This window comes from Phacochoerus africanus, chromosome 8, assembly GCF_016906955.1.
Source record: "Phacochoerus africanus isolate WHEZ1 chromosome 8, ROS_Pafr_v1, whole genome shotgun sequence".
Classification (NCBI taxonomy): Eukaryota; Metazoa; Chordata; class Mammalia; order Artiodactyla; family Suidae; genus Phacochoerus; species Phacochoerus africanus.
Window position 1 is genome coordinate 128938284 of NC_062551.1, and position 26888 is coordinate 128965171.

The window sequence follows — 26888 nt, forward strand, 5'->3', positions numbered from 1 at the left end:
TCTCATGAATTTTGATTGATTAAGACATCAAGATATGTATTATCCCATATCAGATAATTTTAAAAAACTTTTCTCTTGAAAAAGAAGTTAAGAGAATAGTCTTAGTTCTTACTGTTGTGCAATGGGTTAAGACTCTGACTGCAGTGGCTCAGGTTGCTCTGGAGGCTGGGTTCAATCTCAGGCGTGGGTTTGGTCTCCAGCCCAGTACAGTGGGTAGAGGATTCAGCATTGCTGCAGCTGCGGTCTAGGTCACTGCTGGGGCTCGGATTCAACCCCTGTCCCAGCAACTTCCATATGCCATGGGTGCAGCCATTAAAAAAATAAGAGAGCAAGCATAGACTTAGAGGTCAGATAGACCTCTGTAATACTGGACAGGTTACTGAAACTCTGTAGGCCTAAGTCTCCTTGTCAGTAAAATAAGGATTATAACAGTTCCTGCTGCATAGCACTGTTGTGAAGATCAAGTAAGAAAATGTGGGTTGACTTTTCACTATGTAGTAAATGCTCAGTAGGTGCTAGCTTTAGTTATTTTTGTGATTACTTTTATTAGATTGTAAACTTCTTCAAATTAGGAGCCATAGTTCAAATTTTATTAAGCAATTAGTACTTACTACAAATTTATTATTATTCATTTTATAGTAGTTATATTTGGTGATAAGAATTCCAGGAAGTGAAATGTGCTGGAATTAAGACTATTGAGAGTTGATTCCTGTTCCTTTATGTTACACTTCTTTATTTTCCCCAAGTTGGTGTGTTATTTCTTTCTCCTAATCTGACTTAATTTCTCCTTTTTGAAAAATATTACTCACTTATAAAATTTCTGTTGTCTTTTCTCACTATGAATGGTGGGATTCAGATTCACAGTCCACCAGTATTTTTAAGAGTTACCTATATCAGGCTCTGTGCTAGGTGCTTGAATATACCTAGATTATATCTCCATTTCAAGTGAATGGCCCAAGATCATACAATCAGTAAGTAGTAGCTGCAAAAATGACCATTAGACTTAACCATAAACCACTGAAAAGAACTCTAAGAGAAATATGACTAAGTAGTTTGATATACAGACAGAAATGTTTTTTTTCAGAGTTCCCGTCATGGCTCAGTGATTAATGAACCTGGTTAGTATTCATGAGAATGTGGTTTTGATCCCTGGCCTTGCTCAGTGGGTTAAGGATATGGCGTTGCCATGAGCTGTGGTGTACGTCACAGACGAGGCTCAGATCCCGCGATGCTGTGGCTGTGGCATAGGCCAGCAGCTACAGGTCTGATTCAACCCCTAGCTTGGGAACCTCCATATGCCATGGGTGCGGCCCTAAAAAGACAAAAGACAAAAGGAAGGAAAGAAAGAAAGAAAGAAAGAAAGAAAGAAAGGAAGGAAGGAAGGAAGGAAGGAAGGAAGGAAGGAAGGAAGGAAGGAAGGAAGGAAGGAAGTTAGTTTTTTCTTCAAAAAGAGATTAGGGGATTCTTTGAGAAGATGAAATTAATCTAGGAGATGGCTAGTCAATCCATAAACAATTGAGAATTGACTAATCTGGAATAAAATTTTTTCTCATTTAAGTTATATGTAATGGTTTATGTTTATGGCTCATAAATGCAAAGTAGGTAAATTGTCACTAACTTAAAGATAAAATAGCAAGCATGGGAGAAAAAGCATTTTATTTGATGATATGTGGACTATAAGTAAACTCACAGACTTTTAATGTGTAAGGAGTGGATCTAGTAGAAGAAGACCCATTATCAATGTTGAAAATGATAGCACATATGTCCTTTCACCAACCCGAGCTACAATTCTCATAATACAAAACTAATCCTTGAAATGCATGGTAAATATGCCGATTCTGGGTACAAATGAATCCTCCACTTCTGAAGGCTTGGTATGGGCTCCTATTTAGGTCTCCAATACATGTCCAGTGATTTTTGGTGCCCTTTTGGGAAATACACCATTTGGCATGATCCTGATAAGAACTGAAATAAGATTGTCTGGATATCTTAATTGCTTTGATATTGTAGACATGGTAAGGAAGGGAGCAGTTTGAAGGAAGCTCTTGTCTCTTTCGCTGCCAGGTTTCTGTTAGTAAGTGTGTTTTCAACCGTTGAGCCATCCAGGCTGCAAAGATGTCTAGAGTTTATAAAAAGAGAAAAATAGTGAGGTTAGTATTTATTCTTAGATAAATCCCTGATAATGTTCCCAGGAATAGAATCATCATTCATCCCTGATATGTGAGTGTCACAAGCACAGTAATAACAACATGATGAGAGAGTGGATGGGAGAACATTCTGAAATGCAAAAAAGTATCATTTTTACTAATATGATATTGGTATCTGAAAACAAAATTTGTCTTCTGTTCCACACAAACAAGGGAGCAATATATGTTTCTGTCTTAAAAAGACTTTTGGAAAGAATAAGGCTAGAGAAGTAACCAGAGACCTGCTTCTAGAGATCTTTATAAACCATGCAAAAGTGTTTGAATTTTCCTGAAATTCGAGGGGGATTTTTAAAAGAGTGCTTGTTAGTGGGGAATTAACAGAAACTGATGTACGATCATAATATCAATTGAGAGAAGCAATGTGCAGGATAAATTGGAGAGAGGGAAAACACAAGGTTGTCACAACAACTGTGATAAGAAACACGAGTGTAGACTACGGCCATGGCAGAGAGTTTAGAAAGGGTTAGATAAGGTAAGATGAATGTGAGAGTTATTAAGGACCTGGAACTGATTGTATTTGATGATTTGATAAGGGGGGTGATAAAAAAGAGGGATTGAGAATTCATAGGTGACTATGCAGAATATGAGAAATAGAGTAGACAAGTTAGGGGATAATGATGAGATGAGTGTGGCATGTTGAATTTTGTGTAGCTGTGCAAGTGTGAAATGCTCCACTTGCTGCTGAGTGCATCTGTTAGTACAGAGGTCTTGGGTAGAGATCTAGACTTGAGAAGCCCCTGAGGGCTAGCTGGAATTGCCAAGCATGAATATGTAAATGAGATAAGGATGAAGAGAGGACCACATGGTAACCTGGTCACATAAGGAGTATGCAGAGGAGAAGGACCTGGTGGAAGAGACTTATAGGAAATGGGAGGAAGACCAAAAGTCTGAATATACCCCCAAATCAGAGAGAGAATGTTTCAGAAAGGAAAGGGTTCTAACCATGCCAAATTCTGCAGAAGCTATTTCTGTTCTGTTAATTTTTGGATCTCTAGTGCCTAACACAGAGCTTGGCAAGTAGTAGGCATTCAGTGAAATTTACTTAGTATTAAAGGAAGGAAGGAAGCAAGCAAGCAGGGAAGGAAGACGGCAAGGTCAATTAAGACAGGCATTGGTAACTGGGGTGAGATTGTAGTGTTTACAGACAGAGAAGCAAGACTAGTCAAGAAGCAGTGAGTAAGTAAAGACCCTGAAGAGTTTTCTAAAAATATCTTGAGAAGAAAAGCAAAAACAGAGATATAGGGAATCTAGAATTAGGGAGAGTTTTAAAGAATGTTTGTATTCTAAGGGGCTTGTAGAGCTGAAGTAGAAGAGGGAGAACTGGTCTATTGAGTGACTGAATCAAAGTATTGAGGTGAGGATGTGCTCCAGGGCACAGGGTGCACTGCTTCTGTTGGAATGAGAGGGCACTGGTAAAAAGGAATGAAAATAGATAAAGACTATTGAGGGTGGGGTATGCTCTTGAAGTGGTTTCTTCCGGTGATCTCTATTCTCTCTATGAAGGAAAATGTCAAAATCAGAGTGAGGAGGCAAGGTAATGTAAAGGACTTGAGAGTAAGGAAGGCTTAAAATAACAGCTTAGGGAATGAAAGAAAATGGAGATTGCTGTGGTTCTGTGCCCAATAGAGGCTGCAGACTGTGAGTTTTCACTGACTCCTGGCTGGATGGGTTTGAGATACTTTTGTGGTTGAATCAGCAACCCTTCCATTCAAGTGGAGCTGGTGAAAGTTTGAAGGGAGACCTCCCTTCTCCCTTTTCTTTCTTTGTCTTTCCTTCGTTTCTGCTTTGGTTCCCATGAATAATCAGAAGTTTTTCTCTTTGCAACCCAAAGGAGTCCAATAGCAGTGTTATAGCATATTGTTTGATGATGGTTGCTCATACCATCAAGAAAAAAATCAGACTTTGCAAAATGGAGGAAGTTTTGTCCCTGGGCTGACTGAAGTGTGGTAAGGTGCCGGCTGGGGATCTCTGATGATCTGGACCTGGCACACAGCTGGGGCATGTGAACCAGCTCCTGGTTAAAGGTGACTGGGATGGAACAGCCATAAACGTTTGGGTTGCAGACCAAGAGCTGAGAACCTGAATCAAGAAACAAGAAAGAAAAGTTGAGAGTTAAAACACAAATGGAAATACTTATTGATATTTTAGATCTTGTGAATTTAAAAACCAAACCAAACAAAAAACAAAAATAAAAGTATTCCCTCTTTAAGCCAATAGCCTTCAAATAACTTCTGGTTAAAATAGTTGACACCTATTAAGCACTCCTTAACTTTCCAGACATTGTTACTTGTATTTACCAATTTAATCCTAAGAATAACCTTACTATTAGATAAGTTCTTTTATCTTGATCTTCATTTTATAGATGAATTAATGGAGAATTTATGTCACATGCCCAGGTTATAAAGTTTATAACGGATGGAGTTGGGATTCAAACCCAGGCAGTCTGGCCTTGGAGGCCATATACTTTTTCTCTCCCGTGTGTACATATACAAAAGTAAAGTTCTCCCATGTACTGATCATCCAGTTCTAAGAATGATCAATTCATCAGCATGCATACCTAATCTCTATGCTGTTAAGCCCTCTAAGCATTACAGGGACTCAACTAGTTAGACCAGGGCTTAATTTGTGTGAGAGTCTCAGTAAGCCTTTCCTTAAGATGGACATTTGATGAAAAACATATGTGAAACCTCCTATATCCAGAGGTAAATCATTCTTCACTATTTAATAGCTCTCTCAGTAAAAAGCAATTGTTAAAACAATCACTACTTCTCCACCCCCACCATAGTTTTCCAAATCCAAGTATTGTTGCCATTTGAGCTTGAGATCTTAAGGAAGATTATTTGGCTTATGCCTGAAATGTCATGCTGGAGGCCTATAGTGTGTGGTCTGCACAATTAAAAATAAATAAATAATATTGAGACCATATTTTAAAATTGGAGGTTATCTCTCTTTCTCCCTCCTTTTCTTCTCTAACATCCTCCCCTAGATTTCTGCTTCTTCTAAAAAATATGGAGATGTAGGTCCGCATTCCCACAGAGGCACCATGGGATGGAGCTGAAACTTTTGAGGGAAATTAGGGGAAAGTAAACACGTTGGTTTTCCATCTGTTCCCACTGCCCATGCGGTGTCCATCTGCTTCACCCATTTCTGTTACCTGCCTGGTCCCTGGAGACACTTGAAACTACTGCCTCTGACCAAGTTCAAAGACTTCATTGGTTGATCAGGAAACCAAGGTCCAGTAGGTGAGTCTGCCCAAGATCTCACCATGGCAAGGCCAATATTAGAATCTAGGTATCGGATGGTTTATGAATAGGGAAGCAAATGAAATGATAAATTCATTAATACATTTCCAAATCCCTCCTTCAATACCACTCTCTCTCTCTCTTTTGTTTTTTTTAAACACACTCTGAAGTTACCTATTGCTTCATACTGGTTGTACTTGAAAGTTATACAAATGCCAGTTTGTCCATTTCGTTTCCCTGTGGGTGGATAATCATAGCCTTCTTCAGGAATTGGAGGAAACTGGGGAATGGAATGAATCAGCCAGAATCCCTGGACTCTATTCCACAGCAGTAAACCTACCAAAGATATAGTTAAAACCAGTAAATTAGAAAAACAAAGCTCCTTTTAAAAAAATAGAGCTCAAAGCTATAACATTTAAGCCCTTTATACTTCAGGCTAATGTTTTATCAGGCTAATAACCACGAGGATCCTGCTTGTTTTTCAAAGATTTCAAAACCAGTGCAGGTACACACCACATTGCCCCATAACTGATAATAAGCCACACAGCAAAAGGGAGCCAGGGAAGCCACCCTGTGAAAAATTAAGAGAAATTTCATGTTGAAACTACAAGGAAAATTTGTTTTGGCAGAATGCAAATTTGCTAAATTGGAATTTGACCCTGTTAAATTATATAGTCACCTGGCAAGCTTCAGATAATGTCTTTACTGCTAAGCAACTAAGCTATTTTCAAAAGGCAGCTGGAAAACAGAGTTGAAAGAGAAAATATCAAATGAAGATATGTACTTGCAGTAATTTGTTGTAAGAAACTGATGCTCATTTATGTGCAAAAGTCACCCAATTCCACAAGCTTGAAAAATAGACGCAGAGAGAAAAGAAGAGAAGCCGTGTTCTAAAGCATCCCAGTTAACTGCGTTTTGTAAAAATCTCTAGAGCAAAATAACATGAAAGCCAGAAAGGAAGAAAACAGATTTTTCATCGTCTTGTGACATGGCACAAAGAACCCCACCCAACAGGCATCTATGACTATTTCTGTGTTTATAATTATATCAGGATGGATTTTGGTATACTAACCAGACTTTCCAGTTTGCATGTGACCATGCAGACATAAAATTCATTCATTTTTGCCTTAGTGTTAGAGTAGAAACCTAATGCCTGCCAGTTATTTCTTTTTTAAAGAACACACTTTAAGAAAGCACACTATTACTTCCTCAGTGGATATAGAATCAATATCTGTGATAAGATGGAAAATATTCAAAGTTCAGTTGCCTGACAGAACTGGATGATCTTCAGGGGCTGTCTTCTACCCAGATGAGTATGCTGTTTGTCTGAAATCCTAACTTCCTGGTACAAATGCCAGAGAATGTCAGGGCACCTGTTGGCAAAACCTCCCCCATTTGACTTCTGGTCCCACTCCTTTTCCAGTCTTTTTTCCAAACCCTTATATCAGCTAACAGAGTGGAGTGAGAATAGTGGTGGGAAGTTGGTGAAGGAGAGGTTAGAGAATGTGGCATATTATAAAAATTGTTGGGTTCCATGTAAATAGGACCATCAGGAAGGAGGACAACTTAGCTAAACAAAAAGCTTTCTATACTGATGACATTTGGCAGCTATTACAAATTATATTCTTAATCAGACATTGCAAACTGACAGGCCAAATCTAGCCTGTAGATACATAACATGATGCTTGCAAAGCGTTTTTAAAACTTTTGAGGAGTTGCCATCATGGCTCAGTGGTTAATGAATCCAAACTAGGAACTGTGAAGTTTCAGGTTCAATCCCTGGCCTCGCTCAGTGGGTTAAGAATTCAGCATTGCTGTGAACTGTGGTGTAGATCGCAGACGAGGTTCACATCTGGCGTTGTCATGGCTCTGGCATAGGCTGGCGGCTATAGCTCTGATTAGACTCCTAGTCTGGGAACCTCCATATGCCGCAGGTGCGGCCCTAGAAAAAACAAAACAAAACAAAATAAATAAATAAAATAAAACTTTGGATTCACTGCCAACATTTTAAAATTGGGGAGATTTTCCACAAACACTAGTTTTCAACATCTCCAGAAAAATTGTATTCCCATAAGGCAAAATAAAATAAAACTTTGGATTCACTGCCAACATTTTAAAATTGGGGAGATTTTCCACAAACACTAGTTTTCAACATCTCCAGAAAAATTGTATTCCCATAAGGCAAGCTGAGTGGTGACTACTGCTCCTTTAGATCAAGGATACACTCTCCAGTTCTCTAGTTACCTTCCAGTTCAGCCTCCTGGGCTTGCTGACATCACTTTCATGCCCCTGAAGGCATTTGGGTTTGGAACATTCTGAAGAAGACTAGTTGCCATGGAAAATTATTCATGGTATATTAAGTTGAAAAAAGTTTAAAATAGTCATTACAATAGTTTTATAAAAATTTTCAAAATATATATTACAGAAAAAGTAGAGGATTCCCTGGTGGCCTAGCAGTTAAGAACCTGGTATTGTCATTGCTGTGGTGCTAGTTTGATCCCTGGCCCAGGAACTCCACATGCCACAGGTGTGGCCAAAAAAAAAAAAAAAGAAAAAGAAAAGAAAAAGTAGAAGGTATTAAGTGTGATTATCCAATGAATATTAGGATTACAGATTTTTGTAAATTCATTGTGAATTTTTCAATGATACATGTACATATGTATGTAGTTTATAAATAGAAAAATACCAAAAATTACTGATAAAAAGTGTTATATAATTATATAACAAAATTATTATAGTATAAAAATATTTTAAAATACTTTTTCAAAATGTTTATTTCAATGGAACTTTATACGAAGAAGAGTGAATTTTACTCTATGCAAAAAATCTCTATAAACCTGACTAAAATGGGTGTACAATCACACACACACACATACACACAATCTGGCTGCTATTCCCAGTAGTCAGTACTTGGATTTCTGCTTTTTTTTTTTTTTTTTTTTTTTTTTTTTTTTTTTAGGGCTGCACCTGCAGCATATGAAGTTTCCCAGACTAGGGGTCAAATCAGAGCTGTAGCTCCCGGCCACAGCAGCACAGGATCTGAGCCGCATCTGTGACCTACATCATAGCTCACAGCAATGCCAGATTCTTAACCCACTGAGCAAGGTAAGGGATCTAACCTGCATCCTCATGAATGCTAGTCAGATTTGTTAACCAACAAGCCATGAGGGGAACTCCTTGGATTTCTGCTTTAAAATATAAATTAAAAAAATACATTAAGAGATAAAATAGAATTTGTGAAAAGGATATTGTGACTTCATATTTTATCATTATAACCTGTGATACAGAAATCACTCATCTTGATAACTCAAACCATTAAAAAGAAAATCTATTTAGTGTGGAATATAAGACTACTCAAGATGGAATGTTTAAGAAAATCTTGATTTCCAGTAGGAAAGAGAAAATAAGAGCCTTTGTCATACCTTTGGTGTGTCCATACTTTCTGCTGTAATTCTTAGATTTAGGGACTCCATCATTGTATATTAGATAGGCTGTGTCGTTATTCTGCAAGAACACATTTTAGGTTATAATGGCATAAATCTTTCACTCCTAAATGGTCACAACATTTCTACCAGCCTCCCAGACTGCAATACAGAACTTTCATTTATACACATGAGAAGTCATTCATTTCCCTAATAGGCAGCTTTCCCATTGAGATATATTCTATGACATGCAAGACAGGGGACGGGTAGTCCATTCTCAACTGTACATGGTTTTGTCTTATGTGACAGGAGCCCTATGCATTGTGATGTGTATGTGAGGGCAGTATTCCTATTTCTCTCCGTTGTTTTGGACCTGTGTTGTTGATTTGGCAACTAGTGTATAATAAAGCAGTACTTAAATATTTGTTCAGGAAATGAAGTAGGAACAACCAGCCAAGGATTATACCTAGGTTTTTTCCATTGATATTATAGGCACAATGTGGACCTGGCTGTCAGGGTCTGATTTCCTCTGCCTACTTTGTGCTTGAACACTTGGTCACAGCTTCCTGTTTAATCAGGATTCCTCATTCTTTGCTTCTTCTACCTCCCTAACAGGGGAAGATTTTATTCAATATATTTCTCAGGGTCACTTCACCTTTCCAACTGGACATTTCCCTACTTAGAAAAAGTGGTGAAATTGAATGTGTGATATGGATTTCCTTTGGTAAGGCAAAATGCCAGTAAATTCTCCAAACAGTTGGCCAAATCTCTGAGACAAAATGAAGCTATTATTTGGATAGTATCTCTTTGTCAGGTTTTGGAAACTTGCTTATATTTGTTCTCTGTCATTCCATTTCATTTGTATCATGATGCAGTGACTTTTATTGGAGCCAATAATGCTGATATCAAAAAGTCTCAGTGACATAATTAAAAGCAGGATGGGACAACCTATCTCCTTCAAAAGGGTTCTTGTTTTTCTCTCAGAAAAAAAGTCAATAACTGACACTCTTATAGTTACTTCATTATTTGATATAATCTAAATTTTTTTTTAAGGCAAATGTAGTCTGTGTAGCATTCTTGGCTACAATGTTTAGGAATATTCAAGAAAGTAAGTTATTTCTTACCTGCATTTTCCACAATTGATCATAGCTACCATTGCCATTCATATTCTTTACTAGAGAAGTGACAGTTATTCTGTGAACCTGCAAGGAATGCAGTAACGAGGCCACTGTGTGCCTTTGGGGTACAAGGTATAGGGGCTCAGGGAAGATTTGGTGAGGAATTTTACTCTTCTAATAGATGAAGTTTATCATTCTAACCAGAGCTCGTAATGGCCAGCCAAGGTTAAATGGGATGAAGCTCTAGTGAAGAGCAGCTCTCTGGTAAAGGGGCAAGATCATGAACTTAAGAATAGGCAGATGGGAGTTCCCGTAGTGGCTCAGTAGAATGAACCCAACTAGGATCCATGAGAACAAGGGTTCAATCCCTGACCCCGCTCAGTGGGTTAAGGATCTGGCGTTGCCGTGAGCTGTGGTGTAGGTTGCAGATGTGGCTTGGATCCTGTGTTGCTGTGGCTGTGGTGTAGGCCTGCAACTATAGCTCTGATTCAACCCCTAGCCTGGGAACCTCCATATGCCACAGGTGCTGCCCTAAAAATAATAATAATAATAATAATAATAATAAATAAAGAACAGGCAGATCTAAGCTTGTGCCTCTGGACATCTTTATTCCTTTAACACATATGCTGGTTATTATTTTAACTCCTGGATGTTGAACAAGAAGGGTACGGTCTCTGCCCCCTGTCCAGCAGGGAATATAGTCAGGCAAGTATAGGCAACTGCAATATAGTTTGAAAAGTGTTATTATGAAGCATATGGAAGGTTCTTATTTACAAAGGCAAAGGAAGACAAATATTTCCCAACATAATCCAGATATTGGCTTAACTTGAAATCTGAGATTTAAATCCAGTTGGTCTGATCTTGCATTCTACTCTTTGTTAGAAGTTCAATTCCAGGTCAGAAGATGAGGAAGTTATGTTCTCATGGCCACTTCTGGCACATAGTTCCAGCTTTCAAAGAACCCTCAATATTATTTGGATATCTATCACCCACTATTATTGTTCTTCTTTTGGCTCCAAGCCAGTCAGATGGAAAGCCACCCTTTTATTGTCATTTTCTTCCCAGAATCCATACTCAAGGCATTGTGTGTGAGCAGGTTTTACTTGAAGGTATGAAACATTGAATGGTTTTATATTACCAGCTGAGCTGCCTCCAATCTCCCTCTGTTTTGTACACTTTTTAATTCCTAGGTCCCATCTACACCTTTTTTATTTTTCAGGGCAGTTTAGCTCTCTTGCTCTCCTAGGCCCTGTGGCTACTTTCGCACTTCCAAAAATCACTGTTATTATAGTCTGCCACACTAAGACCCATCTTCTCCAACCAAGGGAAATGGCAGAGACTTTGCAGTGTTGCTCTTTCCTTTCTCTTCCTGGGCAGTCTGTAATGGGAAAGGGAACAGTGTGTTTATTTTCTCACTGATGGGTTATACCCCAGGCTTTCCATCCCCATCTTTAGAAAGCAGAAACAGCTGCAGGTAGTTTTGATTTTACATAATAATCTATTAAATCAAAATAGGGTTGTTGCTGAGATTGAAGAATTTTTAAAAGCCCTTAGGACAGTGTTCTGAACATCACATGTAATCAAACAGCCTACAAATAAATTTTGACTTTGTAATGTGGCTCTGAAGGCCGGTCTTAATGGCAGGTGAAGAAAGTTAATATTAGCACACATGGTGACCATGGTAAATACTCACATAGACATTTGCAGCAGTGCTAGAGTCTAAATCAGAATTCTTGTGGGGATTAAATTAGTTGACATGTAAAGGCCCGGCACACTGTAAGTGCTGAGTTATTTTGTATGTTTACTTCTCTACAAATTATTGTTAGGAAATACATACATGAGTATAACTGGATGTCAGTTATTGTTTGACTTTATTTGTTACCCGTGGTTAAAAAGCTGTATCTTGTCACTGAACAGCAGGTGGTGCCTGGAATGTTGGAAGACTGCCCACATTGAGCCAGCAGGCCTACTACCTATGTTTCTTTGGCTGGTCAGCTCATCACCTGATAAAGTCCCAATAGTAGGTTTAATCTCCATTCAGGCAAGTTAGTTCCAGGGCTTTGAGCTAGAACCCTAGCTCTCAATCTACTGTTTTGAAAATGATTAATTAAAAGGAAGACAAAATGGAACCCTTTACTTTTCCCACTAAACTCATCACTACTATGCCATAACTTATGGCATGTTGATCACACATATATATTGCATTATAGTAGGAGAGGGTTCATCTCGTTATTTTCATCAAAGGGTTAAGATAGCAAGTACTGACCAAATTGGCAGAGTTTGGCAGCCAAAAGGCTTCAATACGTAATTAGTTCACACCTTGCATAGTGATGCCGTTGGACATGGTGCCAAATATATCAGTAATTTGGCATTGCTGTCGAATCTGTTGACATATTCCCTAAGGTCTGGGTTGGATTGTTTCAGATTATGAGCTAGCTTAGTTCTAGTTGCTAGGATTAGGGGTTGGGTAGGTGCACAGTCAAAATTTTTGGAAGCGTTGAGTCTGTTTTATGGATTTTATATGATTCAAATCATTGGTTAACTGTAACATACCTCCGAGGCACATGTTTCATACAGTTGTTGTAATGTCCTTCCCAAAACACTGCTGGTGGTATTCATTAGTTGCTTACTCCTCTTCCAGCCTCTAGTTGTAGAGTCTAGGTATAGGTACTCTAAGCCAGTCTCTCTACCTTCCTTGTCTTGCCTTTTAGGTAACTTATAAAAGGTAAACCTAACAAAGGAAATAATTATGAGTTACCAACATTTATTGACTGTTTCCCTGATGGCAGCCACTGTGTTAAGCACTTAAATATATTATTTCACTTATGTTTCACAGGTCTCTAAGTCTAAGGAAAGGGATTTGCTCAGCTCTCTGCCTCTTTTTCTACACTTAGTGTTGCTCTTTCCCAGAGACAGAAATGTAAATCTAGCTGGACATGTTTCAAAGGCTGCTCAGCTCAGCATTCTTTCTGACTGATATTGATAGGTAATATGTTCATTTATTTGTGACAAAAATAAATTTTATTTTTTATTTTATTTTATTTTTTTAGGTAGGATAATTTTCTTTTCTTTTTTTTTTCTTTTCCCACTGTACAGCAAGGGGGTCAGTTATCCTTACATGTATACATTACAATTACATTTTTTCCCCCACCCTTTCTTCTGTTGCAACATGAGTATCTAGACAAAGTTCTCAATGCTATTCAGCAGGATCTCCTTGTAAATCTATTCTAAGTTGTGTCTGAGAAGCTCAAGCTCCCGATCCCTCCCACTCCCTCCCCGTCCCATCGGGCAGCCACAAGTCTCTTCTCCACGTCCATGATTTTCTTTTCTGAGGAGATGTTCATTTGTGCTGGATATTAGATTCCAGTTATAAGTGATATCATATGGTACTTGTCTTTGTCTTTCTGGCTCATTTCACTCAGTATAAGATTCTCTAGTTCCATCCATGTTGCTGCAAATGGCATTATGTCATTCTTTTTATGGCTGAGTAGTATTCCATTGTGTATATATACCACATCTTCTGAATCCAATCATCTGTCGATGGACATTTGGGTTGTTTCCATGTCCTGGCTATTGTGAATAGTGCTGCAATGAACATGCGGGTGCACGTGTCTCTTTTAAGTAGAGTTTTGTCCGGATAGATGCCCAAGAGTGGGATTGCGGGGTCATATGGAAGTTCTATGTATAGATTTCTAAGGTATCTCCAAACTGTTCTCCATAGTGGCTGTACCAGTTTACATTCCCACCAACAGTGCAGGAGGGTTCCCTTTTCTCCACAGCCCCTCCAGCACTTGTTACTTGTGGATTTATTAATGATGGCCATTCCGACTGGTGTGAGGTGATATCTCATGGTAGTTTTGATTTGCATTTCTCTTATAATCAGCGATGTTGAGCATTTTTTCATGTGTTTGTTGGCCATCTGTATATCTTCTTTGGAGAAATGTCTATTTAGGTCTTTTGCACATTTTTCCATTGATTGATTGGCTTTTTTGCTGGTGGGTTGTATAAGTTGTTTATATATTCTAGAGATTGAGATTAAGCCCTTGTCAGTTGCATCATTTGAAACTGTTTTCTCCCATTCTGTAAGTTGTCTTTTTGTTTTCTTTTGGGTTTCCTTTGCTGTGCAAAAGCTTTTCAGTTTGATGAGGTCCCATGGGTTTATTTTTGCTCTGATTTCTATTGCTTTGGGAGACTGACCTGAGAAAATATTCATAAAAATAAATTTTATATATCGATCACCATTTGGTGGCCTACCAGTGAAAGTTTTGTGAACTATCAGTTAAGAACTAATGCTATTAAACATTTTTTTCTGGGTGACCATCTCCAATTATAATCTGAAGATTCCTGAATCTATTTCTAGCCCAGACCTCTACGCCGAGGTCTCAATAAACCTAAATGCAAAGATATGTCAGAGACTTCCAACTCTGTGTTTTCTGAACTAAGTTTGTAATATTTTGCTTCAGATCTACTCATCTCCTGCTACTAGGGAACACACCCACACAGAAACAGAAGCCAGCAACCTGAAAGTCTTTTTAAACTGCTCCCTCTCCCCTACTACCCTCAGCCCATCTATCACCAAGTCTTCTCAGGGTGTTATTCCTCACTATTTCCATATCTTTATCTTGGTCCTTACTTCTTGTCACCTATACTGCTGCAGAGGTCCTCCTGGTCTCCATGACTCTAGACTGGTCCCCATCCAGCTGGCCTTCACATCACTGCCAGTGGGCTTGCTAATATGCAAATATGACTTTACCAAGCCCCCGCTTGAAGTCCTTCAGTAGCTCCCTTTCCAGGTCAAGTTGAGACTCTGCAGCTCAGCACATGAAACCCTTCATGACCCAGCTCTCCTCTTCTCTCTAAGCTCAGCTCCTGCCATTTCCCACATTCTTCCGAAGCACCAACATGCTGCTTGCTTCCAAACTCTCTCCATTGCTTCTTGCCTCTGGACCTCCTGATTGCTTCCTCCTCTTCCACCACCTCCTCCTCCTCTTTTCTTCCTTCTCCTTCTTCTTGATGTGTCTGTGGCATGCAGAAGTTCCCAGGCTAGGGATCGAATTTGTGTGATAGCAGCGAATTGAGCTGCAGGAGTGATAACACGAGATCCTTAACCCACTGCACCACAAAAGAACTCCCCTCATTACTTTTGTTATTGGCCTGAGATGCCCTTGCATCTAACTCTTTTTCTTTTTTTCTTTTTTTTTGGTTTTTAGGGCCGCACCTGCAGCATATGGAAATTCCCAGGCTAGGGGTCCAATCAGAGCTATGGCTGCTGGCCTAGCCACAGCCACAGCAACAACAGATCCTTAACCCACTGAGCGAGGCCAGGGATTGAACCCGCAACCTCACATTTCCTAGTTGGATTTGTTATCGCTGAGCCACGACGGGAACTCCTAACTCATTCTTGCTCTCAGAACTACTTCCCCAGGAAAGTCTTTTGGGCTATGTCTTCCCTAATGCTCCATCTATACCCTTTCCATACAACCGTGAGCTCCTTGAGGATAAGAACCACGTTTTGTTCATATCTGTATTTTCAAACTCAACACAGGTCTGGTGTGAGTTCAGTAACTGCTGAGAGACTGACTGAGTGTATCTGTGTGCTCTAGCCTGAAGTTTATGCAAAGCTTGATGCCAACCATGAAAGCAAACCTAAACAACCTAATTAAAGAGTAAAAATTGATCAAAGCTTTAGGAGAATCCACGAGTATAGTGCAAAGCTGTGTTTCATCTTTTTGACACCGTAGAATACCAGTGACCTTCACCCACTCCAAGAGCCACCTGTGCTGCCTAGTAAACAAGGTTAACCAAACAGTGCTGCATACCATCAAGCCCTCTTTCTCTTTCTCGTAAAGATAAGCTCTAGGGTCAGGAAAAAAGTAATTTACCTTCTCTCCTTTGTCAGTCTCTGAAAGGATCTTGGATGGGTTCCGTTAGGAAAGCCATATGCAATTACAGGAAATTGCCAACTAAGAGAAGCTCTACCACACCTCTGTGGCCACTGGCCTTGCTTTGTGGAGAGCGTGACTCAGACCCATGAAAGGGCTGCTCAGCTCTCTCAGAGAAAAGAAGCCTACCCCTATCTGGATATGTGCCCCATTTATACACTTTAACTTCCTTTTTTAAAGGGGAAAAGTGGGGTGGAATTCTCCACAGAACTTCATGGTGACCCAGTTAGCTACCAGTACTCACTTTCTATTTGCATTCACCAAGCTTTCCATTTCATTTACCTACCAATCCACAGCTTCACCTTCTTCATTTCTGCATGATATTGTTGCCGCCTCCAGGACCCCAAAGAGGCCAAGGAAGAGCAAAGCCACGGTTGTTCTTAGAAGTCTTGCTGTCATTTTCTGTCACTTATTCCATGGCACAGCAGGAAACTTTCCCATGGATTGTGGAGTCTGAGTTTCAGATCTCTCTCAGACCATGCTGGTTCTGACGTTTGATTCCATTTGCCTCCGCTGTTCGCTGTTCAGGGATTTTCAGAATGGGATGAATCCCATGTAATTGTGTGATTCTGTCACAACAGGCCAGCGTGACTCTGAATGCCTTTGTGCCAAATTGTTGACTGGCTTGCAAAATCATGAAGAAGTTCTGGAAAGAAAAAAGGGGTATATAGTTAACTCTTTGGGGGTGAGCATTATGTAGTATGAGATTGAGAGAACAGGAGAACTCCATATTGATAAATAGATGTTGAAATAAATCTATTTCATGTGTTTTCCCTTATAATTGTCTTGCTCTGAGTGAGAGCAAGTGTTTGTAGTTCACACATAAAACAGAAATGACAAAGCCTTCTGTCTTAGTAATAATTAGGATCTATCACTTACAATATTCTCTATCTTATATCACTTACAGTTCTCCTTAGGAAGCATTTCCTAAAGGGTACTTCAAAGCTTGCTTCAAAAAAATGAGCAAATTCAGCTGTATTTTACCAAAGATGTTTATATACCCTCTCCACCTCCTGGGTTTAGCCACTCAACGTGATGCTTTATTTCACAGAGGCCTTGGTGTCCAATTGGTTGCAATGCAATCAGGTAAACATATTGACCGCTCATGCCTCTGATCAAATAAAAAATGTTAAAAGCATTTGTTTTGCCCAAATTATCCTTTCTCATTCTTGAAACTGAATCTGAAGTTGAAGGCAAAGGGAAATGGCTCATTACCGTAATGACTACAAAAAGGTGAGACCATTCTCTTTTTGGAGGAGGGAAGGGGTAGATAGGTATATGAAAAAAATTTCTTGGAGTTCCCGTCATGGTGCAGCAGAAACAAATCCAACTAGGAACCATGAGGTTGCAGGTTTAATCCCTGGCCTCGCTCAGTGGGTTAAGGATCTGGCGTTGCCGTGAGCTGTGGTATAGGTCGCAGAAGCAGATCTGGTGCTGCTATGGCTGTGGTGTAGGCTGACAGCTGCAGCTCTGATTCGACCCCTAGCCTGGGAACTTCCAAATGCCACAGATGCAGCCCTAAAAAGCAAAAAAATATAAATAAATAAAATAAATAAATGTTAGCTAAGATTGTTTTTACTACCTGAGCCTTTCCTGTGGGATATCTGTGTTAGGATGGTTTTGCTAAAGCCAACTTTATTTCAAGGTCTGGGAAAATGCAGTTAGGTTACATTTTCCCAGATGTCACTTTCAATAAGCTTTTCTATCTCCAGTTGTTGCTGACCTGATCATGCCAGTTGTCAGTCAGCCACCTTCCTTATGCAATCACTAGGTGTCAAAGACTGTACTGGACATTGAGGGGCTCCAGGGATTTCAGCATCACCTTAATTCCTAGATTCCAGTGTGTCCAGGGTTTTTACTAAAAACAGAAAGTAATGTAGAAAGAAGTACAATGAATTTGGTGGATGGAGAATATGCAAACTGGGCAGAATGTTTTTTACAATATTACCCACCTTTGAAGCCCAAGTAAGTAGTACAATATTATGAAAATATGACACTGCCTTCACAATATGATTACCTCTAAAAATAACAGAAAATCTCCTCATTGTAACTTGGCTGAGCATAGTGTACAAAGATAAGTTCTCTTGGTAATGAGCTTCTTATTTTATGGTTGAAGGTTTGCTTTCATTCATCTAGTAATTCTAGAAAATCTGTCTTGATTTCTTTGAATTTTACCTCTTCCACATTCTTGGTCATAGCTTTCTAGTATATGTTATGTCTCCTTTATATATTCTCTTTCCTGTGTGTCTCATTAGTCTCCGATTCTTTATTTGGATTGGTCTTCCAGTTCTCTAATTCTCTCTTTGGCAACGTTAATCTGTTACTTAATATCTCTTACAAATGACAAATTATTTCTTAAATTGTATTCAATCTGTTTCTTAATCCATTCATTGGTGTTTGTAGAAGTTCTTTTGGTTCTTTTTCAAATTTTCCTGGTCTTTTTTATGGGTCCTTATTTCTTGCTCAAGAGAAGATACACTGTATCTCAAGAAGAAGCTACCTCAATCTTCTCTTTTATTTCTGTAAAAATATTAAACATATGATTTTATATTTTTATCCAATAATTCCAGCATCTGAAGTCTTTACAAGTCAGACTGTTAGACTTTATTTCAGTGACTCTCTCTTGTGATACCTTGATATCATGTGTACTTTTGATTTTTTGCTATGAGTTCATGTTCCCTGAAGCTTTATGTGTGAGAACTTGAGGTTGAGATAAAATGGAGTTTCTCCAGGCTGTGGTCTATGCTGTTCATCAAAGTTTAGTCATCCTGCGGGGGCTCCTGAGAGTTAGGCTACTGGTTTTGTTTGTTTATCTTCAAGAGCTCTTTGAGGTTTAAATGCCATGCAATTTTTACATTTAAGTTCAACTTTATTTTTGTTCAAACTGTTTCCAAACTGTTAATACTGACTAAAATCTAGAATGTGACAGAGAGAAAAAGCTAATGTGCTTGTCCTGTCATTATTTTGATGAAAAGGGATGAAACAAGCAAAATGACTCAGATATTTGTAAAATAAAGAATTGTTGGAGTTCCTGTTGTGGATCAGCAGGTTAAGAACCTGACTAGTATCCATGAGGATGCAGGTCCGATCCCTGGCCTTGCTTAGTGGGTTAAAGACCCAGTGTTGCTGCAAGCTGTAGTGTAGGCCACAGATGCAGCTTAGATTCAGTGTTGCTGTGGCTGTGGTGTAGGCCAGCAGCTGCAGCTCTGATTTGACCCCTAGCCCACGAACTTCCATATGCCACAGGTGCGGCTCTGAAAGGAAGGAGGGAAGGAAAGGAAGGAAGGAAGGAAGGAAAGAAAGAAAAAGAAGGAAAGAAAGAAAGAAAGAAAGAAAGAAAGAAAGAAAGAAAGAGAAGAGGAGAGAAAAGAAAAGAAAGAAAAGAAAAAAAAAGAGAAGAAAAAAAATTTTTTGATCCCAGGAGAACCAGGAGATCCAAAGGAAGCCTCTTCTTGGAGATGCTTTCTCCAAGCTCACTGGATCTTATGCATTGCTCTTCTCTCTCCTCAGCTAGTGCTGTTATTCTGAAATTCCCACGTGCTGCCTCCCTACCATCCTACCCACAGCTCTCTGTCAGAGCCTGTAACCCTGAAGAGAAAAAAAAATTGTTCATGTGAATAAATAAAACAAGTGAAATAAGCGGAAGAGGGCCAGGCAATTTTATTTGTTTAGTCGCTACTTGTCACTCAAGGGACTTTGTGGATGCCAGTTGCTTCTGGAAGTCATCCTCTATCTCTCTCAATTTGGCTTAAGTGTCCCTGAAATAGAGTCCCAAAACCACTGTATTTTTTCAATTAGAGAGTAATTATCACAGTGTGTTCTAATTAATTTGTTGCTTTTCTGAGGCTTCTAAAGTTCAGAGGTCAGCAAACTCCTGCGGGTCAAATCTGGCCCACTGTTTGTTTCTGTAAATAAAGTTTTATTGGAACACAGACACACCAATTATTTATGTTTTATGTATAGCTACTTTGTGCTATAATAACAGAGACCATACAGCCTGTAAAACCCAAGATACTTTTTTGATTCTTTACAGAAAAGCTTGTTCTACTGTATAATCTCTACCAGGCAGAACAGAATCTGCCTTGTTTGCTGTTGTATCTCCAGCACTTCTATGTATTTGTCACCTAGAAGGAGCCAAATAAATAGAGGTGAATATATGGGTTGAATGAAAAAGGTTTCAGAGGCTTCTCTCTGGGGATTATGCAGATTTTAGAATGAATTAAATATAATCAAAGAAATAAATAGAATTGGGTATGTAGGTAAATCCCAATATAAAGAACTTCACTATAAGGTTATATCAGGGATGTAGCTGAGGATCATAAAAATAATCAGGCAGACCTGGGTTCCTCCCCTGGCCCTGCCTCTCAGTAGCCATACAGTTTTGACCAAACTGTTTAACCTCATGAGTGTCAGCTTCCTTTTCTAAAGGTGGGACTCATGATCTGTACCTTCATAGAAGGCTATCAGAATTCAATGAGAGGCTGTGTACCTAGCCTCTGGCATATAACTTGTGCTCATTAAATGCTGATTCCTTCTCACTTTGTTTCCTTTCTATTATGATATGGTCATGTCTCTGTCTTTGCAGATGGACTATGAACAGTCCTTTGTGAGATGGTTCTAATGACCACAAATAAGCCTCCATCACTCATATTTTCAATGGTCCTGATCCATATAAGTCAATGTGCAATTCAAACGTAGTGCCCTGTTGTTGAAGGCATGAAGCTGAATTTTCATCTTGCCCCAGAGGCCAGTCACCCTTTCTCCCCTTACAGTTGAAACATCACTACAATAAACACAGAATCCATCTGAGTTTAGAATTCCTTTGTAACTTAGAAAAATGACTGAAGTGCTAGAAGAAGTGATGGTTTGGGCCCAGGACACCTCTCAGTAGTAGTAGTGTACTGTAGGTATAATAAGACTCTTCAGGAGTTCCCATTGTGGCTCCACAGGTTACAAACCTGACTAGTATCCATGAGGACATGGGTTCAATCCCTGGTGTCACTCAGTGGGTTAAGGATCTGGCGTTGCTGTTAGCTGTGGTATAGGTCACAGACGCGGCTTGGATCCTGTGTAGGCTGGCAGCTGCAGCTCCAATTCGACCCCTAGCATGGGAACTTCCATATGCCATGGCTGCAGCCCTAAAAGGCAAAAAAAAAGACTCTTCAGTCTCAGCGGGGCTCTTTCCTCTATACCAGTCTGCTAGTCAGCTGTATGACTTTGAAAAGTTCACTTAACATCACTGATCTAGTTTGTTTTAAAATTCTTTCCACCAAATCACAGGGATTTTTGTGAGGAATAGAAAATGTTGGTTTTTAATGGGTAGAATTTTTTTTTTTTTTGTCTTTTCTAGGGCCGCTTCCCAGTGGCATAAGGAGATTCCCAGGCTAGGGGTCTAATCAGAGCTATAGCCGCTGGCCTACACCAGAGCCACAGCAATGCTGGATCCGAGCCGCGTCTGCAACCTACACCACAGCTCAAGCAACGCGGATCCTTAACCCACTGAGCAAGGCCAGGGATCGAACCCACAACCTCATGGTTCCTAGTCGGATTCCTTAACCACTGAGCCATGACAGCAACTCCTGGATAGAAAAATTTTAAATAATATAACAATACAAGTTTTTGCAGTAAAATGCTCATTTCCCTCCTTTTGTTGGGATGAGAATATTTCCTTTCTCTCCCTAATGAGTGAGGGGCTGCCATCAGGGAGGTGTAAGGAGTCCGATGTAGGGGGAAAGAACATGTCATTTGGGGCAAATGGGCTATGTTCTCCTCCTGCCTCTGTCACCCAGTAACTGTGTGACCCTCGTAGTTTCCTAATCCTAGTGTCTTCCTTTGTCAGACTTGGATATGAATACCTACTTCATAGTGTTCTTTTAAAGATTAGAGGAAATTATATAATAAGCAGATTTTCCCTCACCAAATGGTTGCTACTATTATTTTAATTTTTAATTTTTGTCTTTTTATGGCTGCACTTGCAGCAATATGGAAGTTCCTAGGCTAGGGGTTGAATCAGAGCTGTAGCTGCCATCCTGCACCACAGCCACAGCAATGCCAGATCCAAGCCACGTCTGAGACCACCGCTCATGGCAACACCAGATCTTAACCCACTGATCAAGGCCAGGGATCAAGCCTCATCCTCATGGATACTAGTTGGGTTCACTGCCACTGAGCTACAATGGGAACTCTGCTACTATTCTTTTTCTTTTCAAGACTTATACATTAGAAAAGAGAAATCTTTCAGTGTATGCATTTTAGAAAAATTTCCTTCCATCTGCATGTCTGGAGGTCTCCTTATATTCTTTGTTGTGCCCTCAATCCCAGAGGTTCCTGTGGCCTTGTTCCAGTTGCCCACCCTCAGGCTGTTGGTGCTATGGAGAGTCTGGAAAGAAAATTAGCATTTCTCTTGGCATTTAGTGCAGAGTCTCTTTTCCTTTATAATAGGCAGAGATAACGAAAATAACCGAGCACCTGTAAATGGAGTCTTCATAACTCAAGGCATAACCCTCTGTGATAGTAAAAATAAGCCACTCTACAGCCTGAAGCATCATGACATTTTCTATCAGATATCAATATTTTTCCATCTGACATTTAGTAGATCCTAGGCAGCCAAAATATATATACATATACTAGCTGCCTCTAAGGTCATTATTCATCATTATTGTGCTCATGGTTATGTATTATTAAATCCACCCAAGCGATAGTTTAAGATTGTTCATAGGAGTGCTCCTTTTTCTCATGTGAGTGCAGCATTCTTCTTGGAAGTCTTTTTGTTCACAGGTGCCCAAGAAAATAGCCTGGCAAAGGAGAACCCTAAGCAGAGAATTAGAAGAATCTCTAGCACGTTCCAAAGACACATCTCCTTGTGGAACTCTTCCACCTATCACTGCACTTTTCAACCGAGTCGATATTTATACATGTCCAATAGTCCTAAATAGCCAGTGCTTTTTTATTTCCCTCTGCTATGGAGGGTACGCATATGCTTACCAAAGCTCTTCTAACACTTGAGAGAAAATTCTAGTCATTTTAAAATTCAAATATATAAAATTTTTCCTTATCTTTCCCAGTGTTTTTCCACCTCACATCCATCCACTGGGCCTTATAGAGTTTAACAAGTCTCCACACTAGGAACACCTAGACCTGCAGTGATGGCCTACGTCACTTTCAGTATGATTTGGAAATAAGAGAACACTTATCTCTCATTGCAGAAGTGAGCATGCCTAGGATTCATTTAAAATCTCTGAGAGTTCTCTCCAATATTACTTGTAGGCGAGCAATGATTCTCTATTTCTTTATATTTCAAGACACGTCTAAGGAAAGGGAATTTTTCTTGTGTAGAGCCAAGTATAGATCTATTCCTACTGACACTGTCCAGAGTATCACGCTAGGAAATTAAGTTTCCTTTTATAACTTTGTTCCCTCAAGCCATACAAGCCTGAGGAAAGACAACCAAGATATGAAGGCAGAAGTAGGCCTTAGCATGGCAGCAGTCTGATTTTAGCCATCCTGGCTCTGAATTGGCATGCAGTCTGACAGTCTCTAACAGTAAATGCAAGGACACTTTGGTGCAAAATATGATATGTAATTATTACTTACCAATGATAATTATAGCTAACATTTACTGAACACTTACTATCTGTTAGGTACTTTTCTAAGTGCTTTATGTTTTTGTCACGTAGTCCTCCCAGCACTACTTATAGATGGGCACCACTATTATTCATTTTATAGGTGAAGAAATTTGCCTCCATTCACAGAGCTAATAGGTGGCAGAACAGAGATTCACACTTGGCCTGTCTCAGCTCCCTGTCCACCCTCCAGATGAGAGCAGCCCTCATGCTATACATCACGCTTACTGTTGGACATGGATCTCTGTCCCACACTGTGCATTATAACAATAGGGTTCTGGCACCTACCTCTGATTTCTCTGACTGCAGAACTGGAGAGGCCTTACTGAGGAGAACAGCCTCAGGTGGCCAGGGCCATTAGCTATTCTGTCAGGTCCTGCTGAGAGACTCTTGGGTGTCTCACACCTTTCTTGTTCTATGTTGTTCCAGCCTCAGCTGGCCATGTTCTCTTATCCTGACTCATTGCTCTATAAACATGATTACTCACACTTTTCTGGCTTACCAGGTCCTAGGTGGGAGCTTGCTAAGGAGTGCTGACTTATCTTGTGTGTGTCACCATGATCCCTGGGGTGGCTGTGTGGAGCTGGAGTACTCTGTCTTATTAGCAATGTGAACATTTGGTGCTGTGTCACTGACTCTGTTTGCCCTCAATTCTGCCCTTCCTGGTCCTCTCTTCTCCAGACAGCTGTTCCTGTGATCTCCAGGCTGTGCTCGTCGGAGGGCAAAAGTTGCCTTCCCCACTTTCCTAGGAAGAGGAACTTCCTGATTGAGGTCTCAGCTGAAGTAGCAATTCCCGTATTGAAATATTTAGGGTATTTTCATGAACTATTCCATGTCATTACACAAGTGTACAGGTGGTAGTGCAGCATTCAGTCATTCACAATGCATTTATTAGGCTCCTATTTAGGTTCCAAGCACTCTGCTGAGCACAGGGGTTGCCATGGCAACCAAGATAGACATTGTTTCCGCTTTCATAGTTTACTGTTTTTAAACAAATCAGACACACGAAGAGGCAATTGTAATTTGATTTGATAAAGACTCAGATAAGACAGGAACAGAGTGTTTTGAGAGCACATAGAAGGGGTACCCACTCCAGATTTGAAGGGCTGGGCAGATTATCTAGTGACATCTGAGACATGAAGAAGTCTAGTCAGGAGATGTTAGGCAGGTGAAGATATTGGTGGTTGGGTAGCGAAGAACAGAAGGAATACTCAAGAAAGAAGTAATAGCAAATTCAAAGGCCTAAAGGCAGAGAAAGGGTGCAGAGCCAAGGCCAGCATGGTTAGCTCAGGATAGCCGGAGCAGAGTTTGAAATAGGTTGTGGCAAGATATGAAGCTGGAGAGGTGAGCAGGGGTGGGGATATGAAGGGTAGCTGTCATTTAATCTTTAGCTGATTCTTCTTGTAAGTACCTCTTGCTTTCAATAGACTAACCTACTTGGTATTTAGTGGCAGGGGATGGGACTGAGGAGTGACATTGTTGAGTCCTGCTATGCGCTGAGGATGATGGAAGATCTCAGAGACCTTTGGTCCTGGACCCCAGCCTATACCATCCAGGGGCTCCAAGCCAGCCAACTGCCTCCCTCCCCCAGGTAGAATCCCTTGTGGTTCAAGACACAGCAGAATCTTCCTTCTGCTGTTGCTAGCAGTGCTTCCCCCTCCAAAAACTAGAGTCCTTACTCAAGGTCCCCTCTGCTGTCTGTGCTGCTACTACGTCCACAGTTGGGCCTGACACGGGCACTCTTGCTGGGGTTGACCTCACTGCACCACCACCAGGCTGAGCCAGGCCTTGCACATTCACCAGCAACTCTACTTTTAAGGGCATTTATCTCCATTTATACAAAGGGGAAAACTGAGGCTCAGAGACATCAAATTATCTGTCACAAGCCACAAAGCCATAAGTGGCAAAGCAGAACTTAGACCTGGTCAGATTTCAAAGCCACTACAACCACACAAAAGTGCCTCTTTCCCTGTCAGAATTATAGTTCTTATTAGGATCCTTTAAGTCTGCTCTTTCTCTTTTCTTACTGATACTTTTCTGGAAGATGAGTCCCCCAAAGATTGAGTCAGAAGCTCCTGAGGGGCCCAAGAGTTGTCCCTAAATATGCCCCTCCTGTGGAGGAAGCAGTGAATTTCAGACACCACAGACTCTCAGGGAATGTTCAGTAACCCACAGCAGCATGCCCTAGCTCTATGCTCAAGATTCAAGATAGCCTTCCCTACCCCACCTCCATTAAGATTATGATGATTTCTGATGTTGGCTCCCAGGGGGTCCCAGGGTGATTTTTTTATGCAGGCAGGTATTTAGTAAGCCCTTGGCCTATCTGAGTGTATTGCCTACACGCGATTAGCACGTGAGGTTTCTTCTTTGTGACCCTCCCTGGACTCCCACTGCATGTTGTTTTTGATTTACTTTTATTTTTGCTATTTTCTTTCATTACCACTTTAATGTTAATTTTCAAACTAAATAAAATAGATTTTTTTGTCACCCTGTTCCCTTTTGCCTCTTCTCTCAAATATCAATAAATCCCAAAGGCAAGTCTTATAAGAGCCTAGCAGTGGAGATGTATGTATTTGTTAGTGAGTGCTCCAGCTTCAGACAGAGGAACTAATGAATCAATCACCACGCTTTTATTAAATGTCTCTTCACTAAAAGCATAGCTTTCCTTGCAGCCAGATGGCCCTGGCTCTGCACTGCTGAAGATAGTCTGGATCCTGTCACTAATTACTCTTCTTCCTGGCAGCAAGTACAAAAAGCAATTTTCAAATTGTTTTTATTGATCACAGGGCAGTTTTTCCAGAATACTACTTTATAAAAAAAGGGGATATAGTTGTTTCCAGTTAACATGGTCAAAACATTTTTACAGAGGCATGCAGTTTACATGGTAGTCAGAAGTACACAGTTTGGAGACAATAGACCTGAGGGTGAATTCTTGGCTCTCTCCTAACTAGGGAAACTCACTTAAACTCTTTGAACCTCAGTTTCTCCCTCTGCAAGTTGGGAATAATATTCACAGAGCTTATATAAGAATTAACTTAGTAGAGATTAAATAAGACAGAGTAAATAGTTTGGCTCAGGAGCCACTGTTATTATTATTGTTGCTTATCATTATCAAGAAAGCCATCTGTTTGTCCAATATATTTTTAGGTCAATCTGCTACATTTTCCTCTGTTTCTTGTGATTCCCTTTTCTCCATACAAATTCTCATTCTTCTTCAAAAGTAGGGCATAATCTTGCTTTCATGAATACTGACTCTTACCTTTCATAATTATATGATAAAATTAAGGCTTGAAGAAATTGCAGTTGACTTCTTGTTTTCATTTAGCCTTCTTCAA

General features: G+C 40.0%; 2 protein-coding genes across 4 annotated transcripts in view; one reads left to right on the top strand and one right to left on the bottom strand.

Annotated features, from left to right (window-relative positions):
* Window positions 1-26888, top strand: part of LOC125134652 (uricase) — a 101724-nt gene that overhangs the window by 53519 nt on the left and 21317 nt on the right. The gene's annotated exons all lie outside the window — the stretch shown is intronic.
* DNASE2B (deoxyribonuclease 2 beta) lies at window positions 1638-16470 on the bottom strand. Of its 2 annotated transcripts, none has more exons than XM_047794219.1 (6): window positions 16218-16470; window positions 12543-12720; window positions 8872-8953; window positions 5624-5785; window positions 4089-4286; window positions 1638-2119 (listed from the first exon to the last, which is right to left on the bottom strand). In XM_047794219.1, the coding sequence occupies exons 1-6, from the start codon at window positions 16328-16330 to the stop codon at window positions 1770-1772; spliced, it is 1083 nt and encodes a 360-aa protein (XP_047650175.1). In that variant the 5' UTR covers window positions 16331-16470; the 3' UTR covers window positions 1638-1769. The 2 variants fall into 2 exon arrangements, with proteins under 2 accessions (XP_047650175.1, XP_047650176.1); XM_047794220.1 differs by having other exon boundaries at window positions 1745-2119; window positions 5624-5719.

What these genes read in the sequence shown, in the direction of transcription:
- DNASE2B (XM_047794219.1), bottom strand. Translation starts at nt 16,330, where the DNA reads ATGACAGCAAGACTTCTAAGAACAACCGTGGCTTTGCTCTTCCTTGGC. An exon ending in AAAGTATGGACACACCAAAG is followed by an intron (nt 5,786 to 8,871) that starts GTATGACAAAGG and finishes TATCTTTGGTAG; the next exon opens with GTTTACTGCTGTGGAATAGA. An exon ending in GTCTGATTTTTTTCTTGATG is followed by an intron (nt 2,120 to 4,088) that starts GTATGAGCAACC and finishes TATAAACTCTAG; the next exon opens with ACATCTTTGCAGCCTGGATG.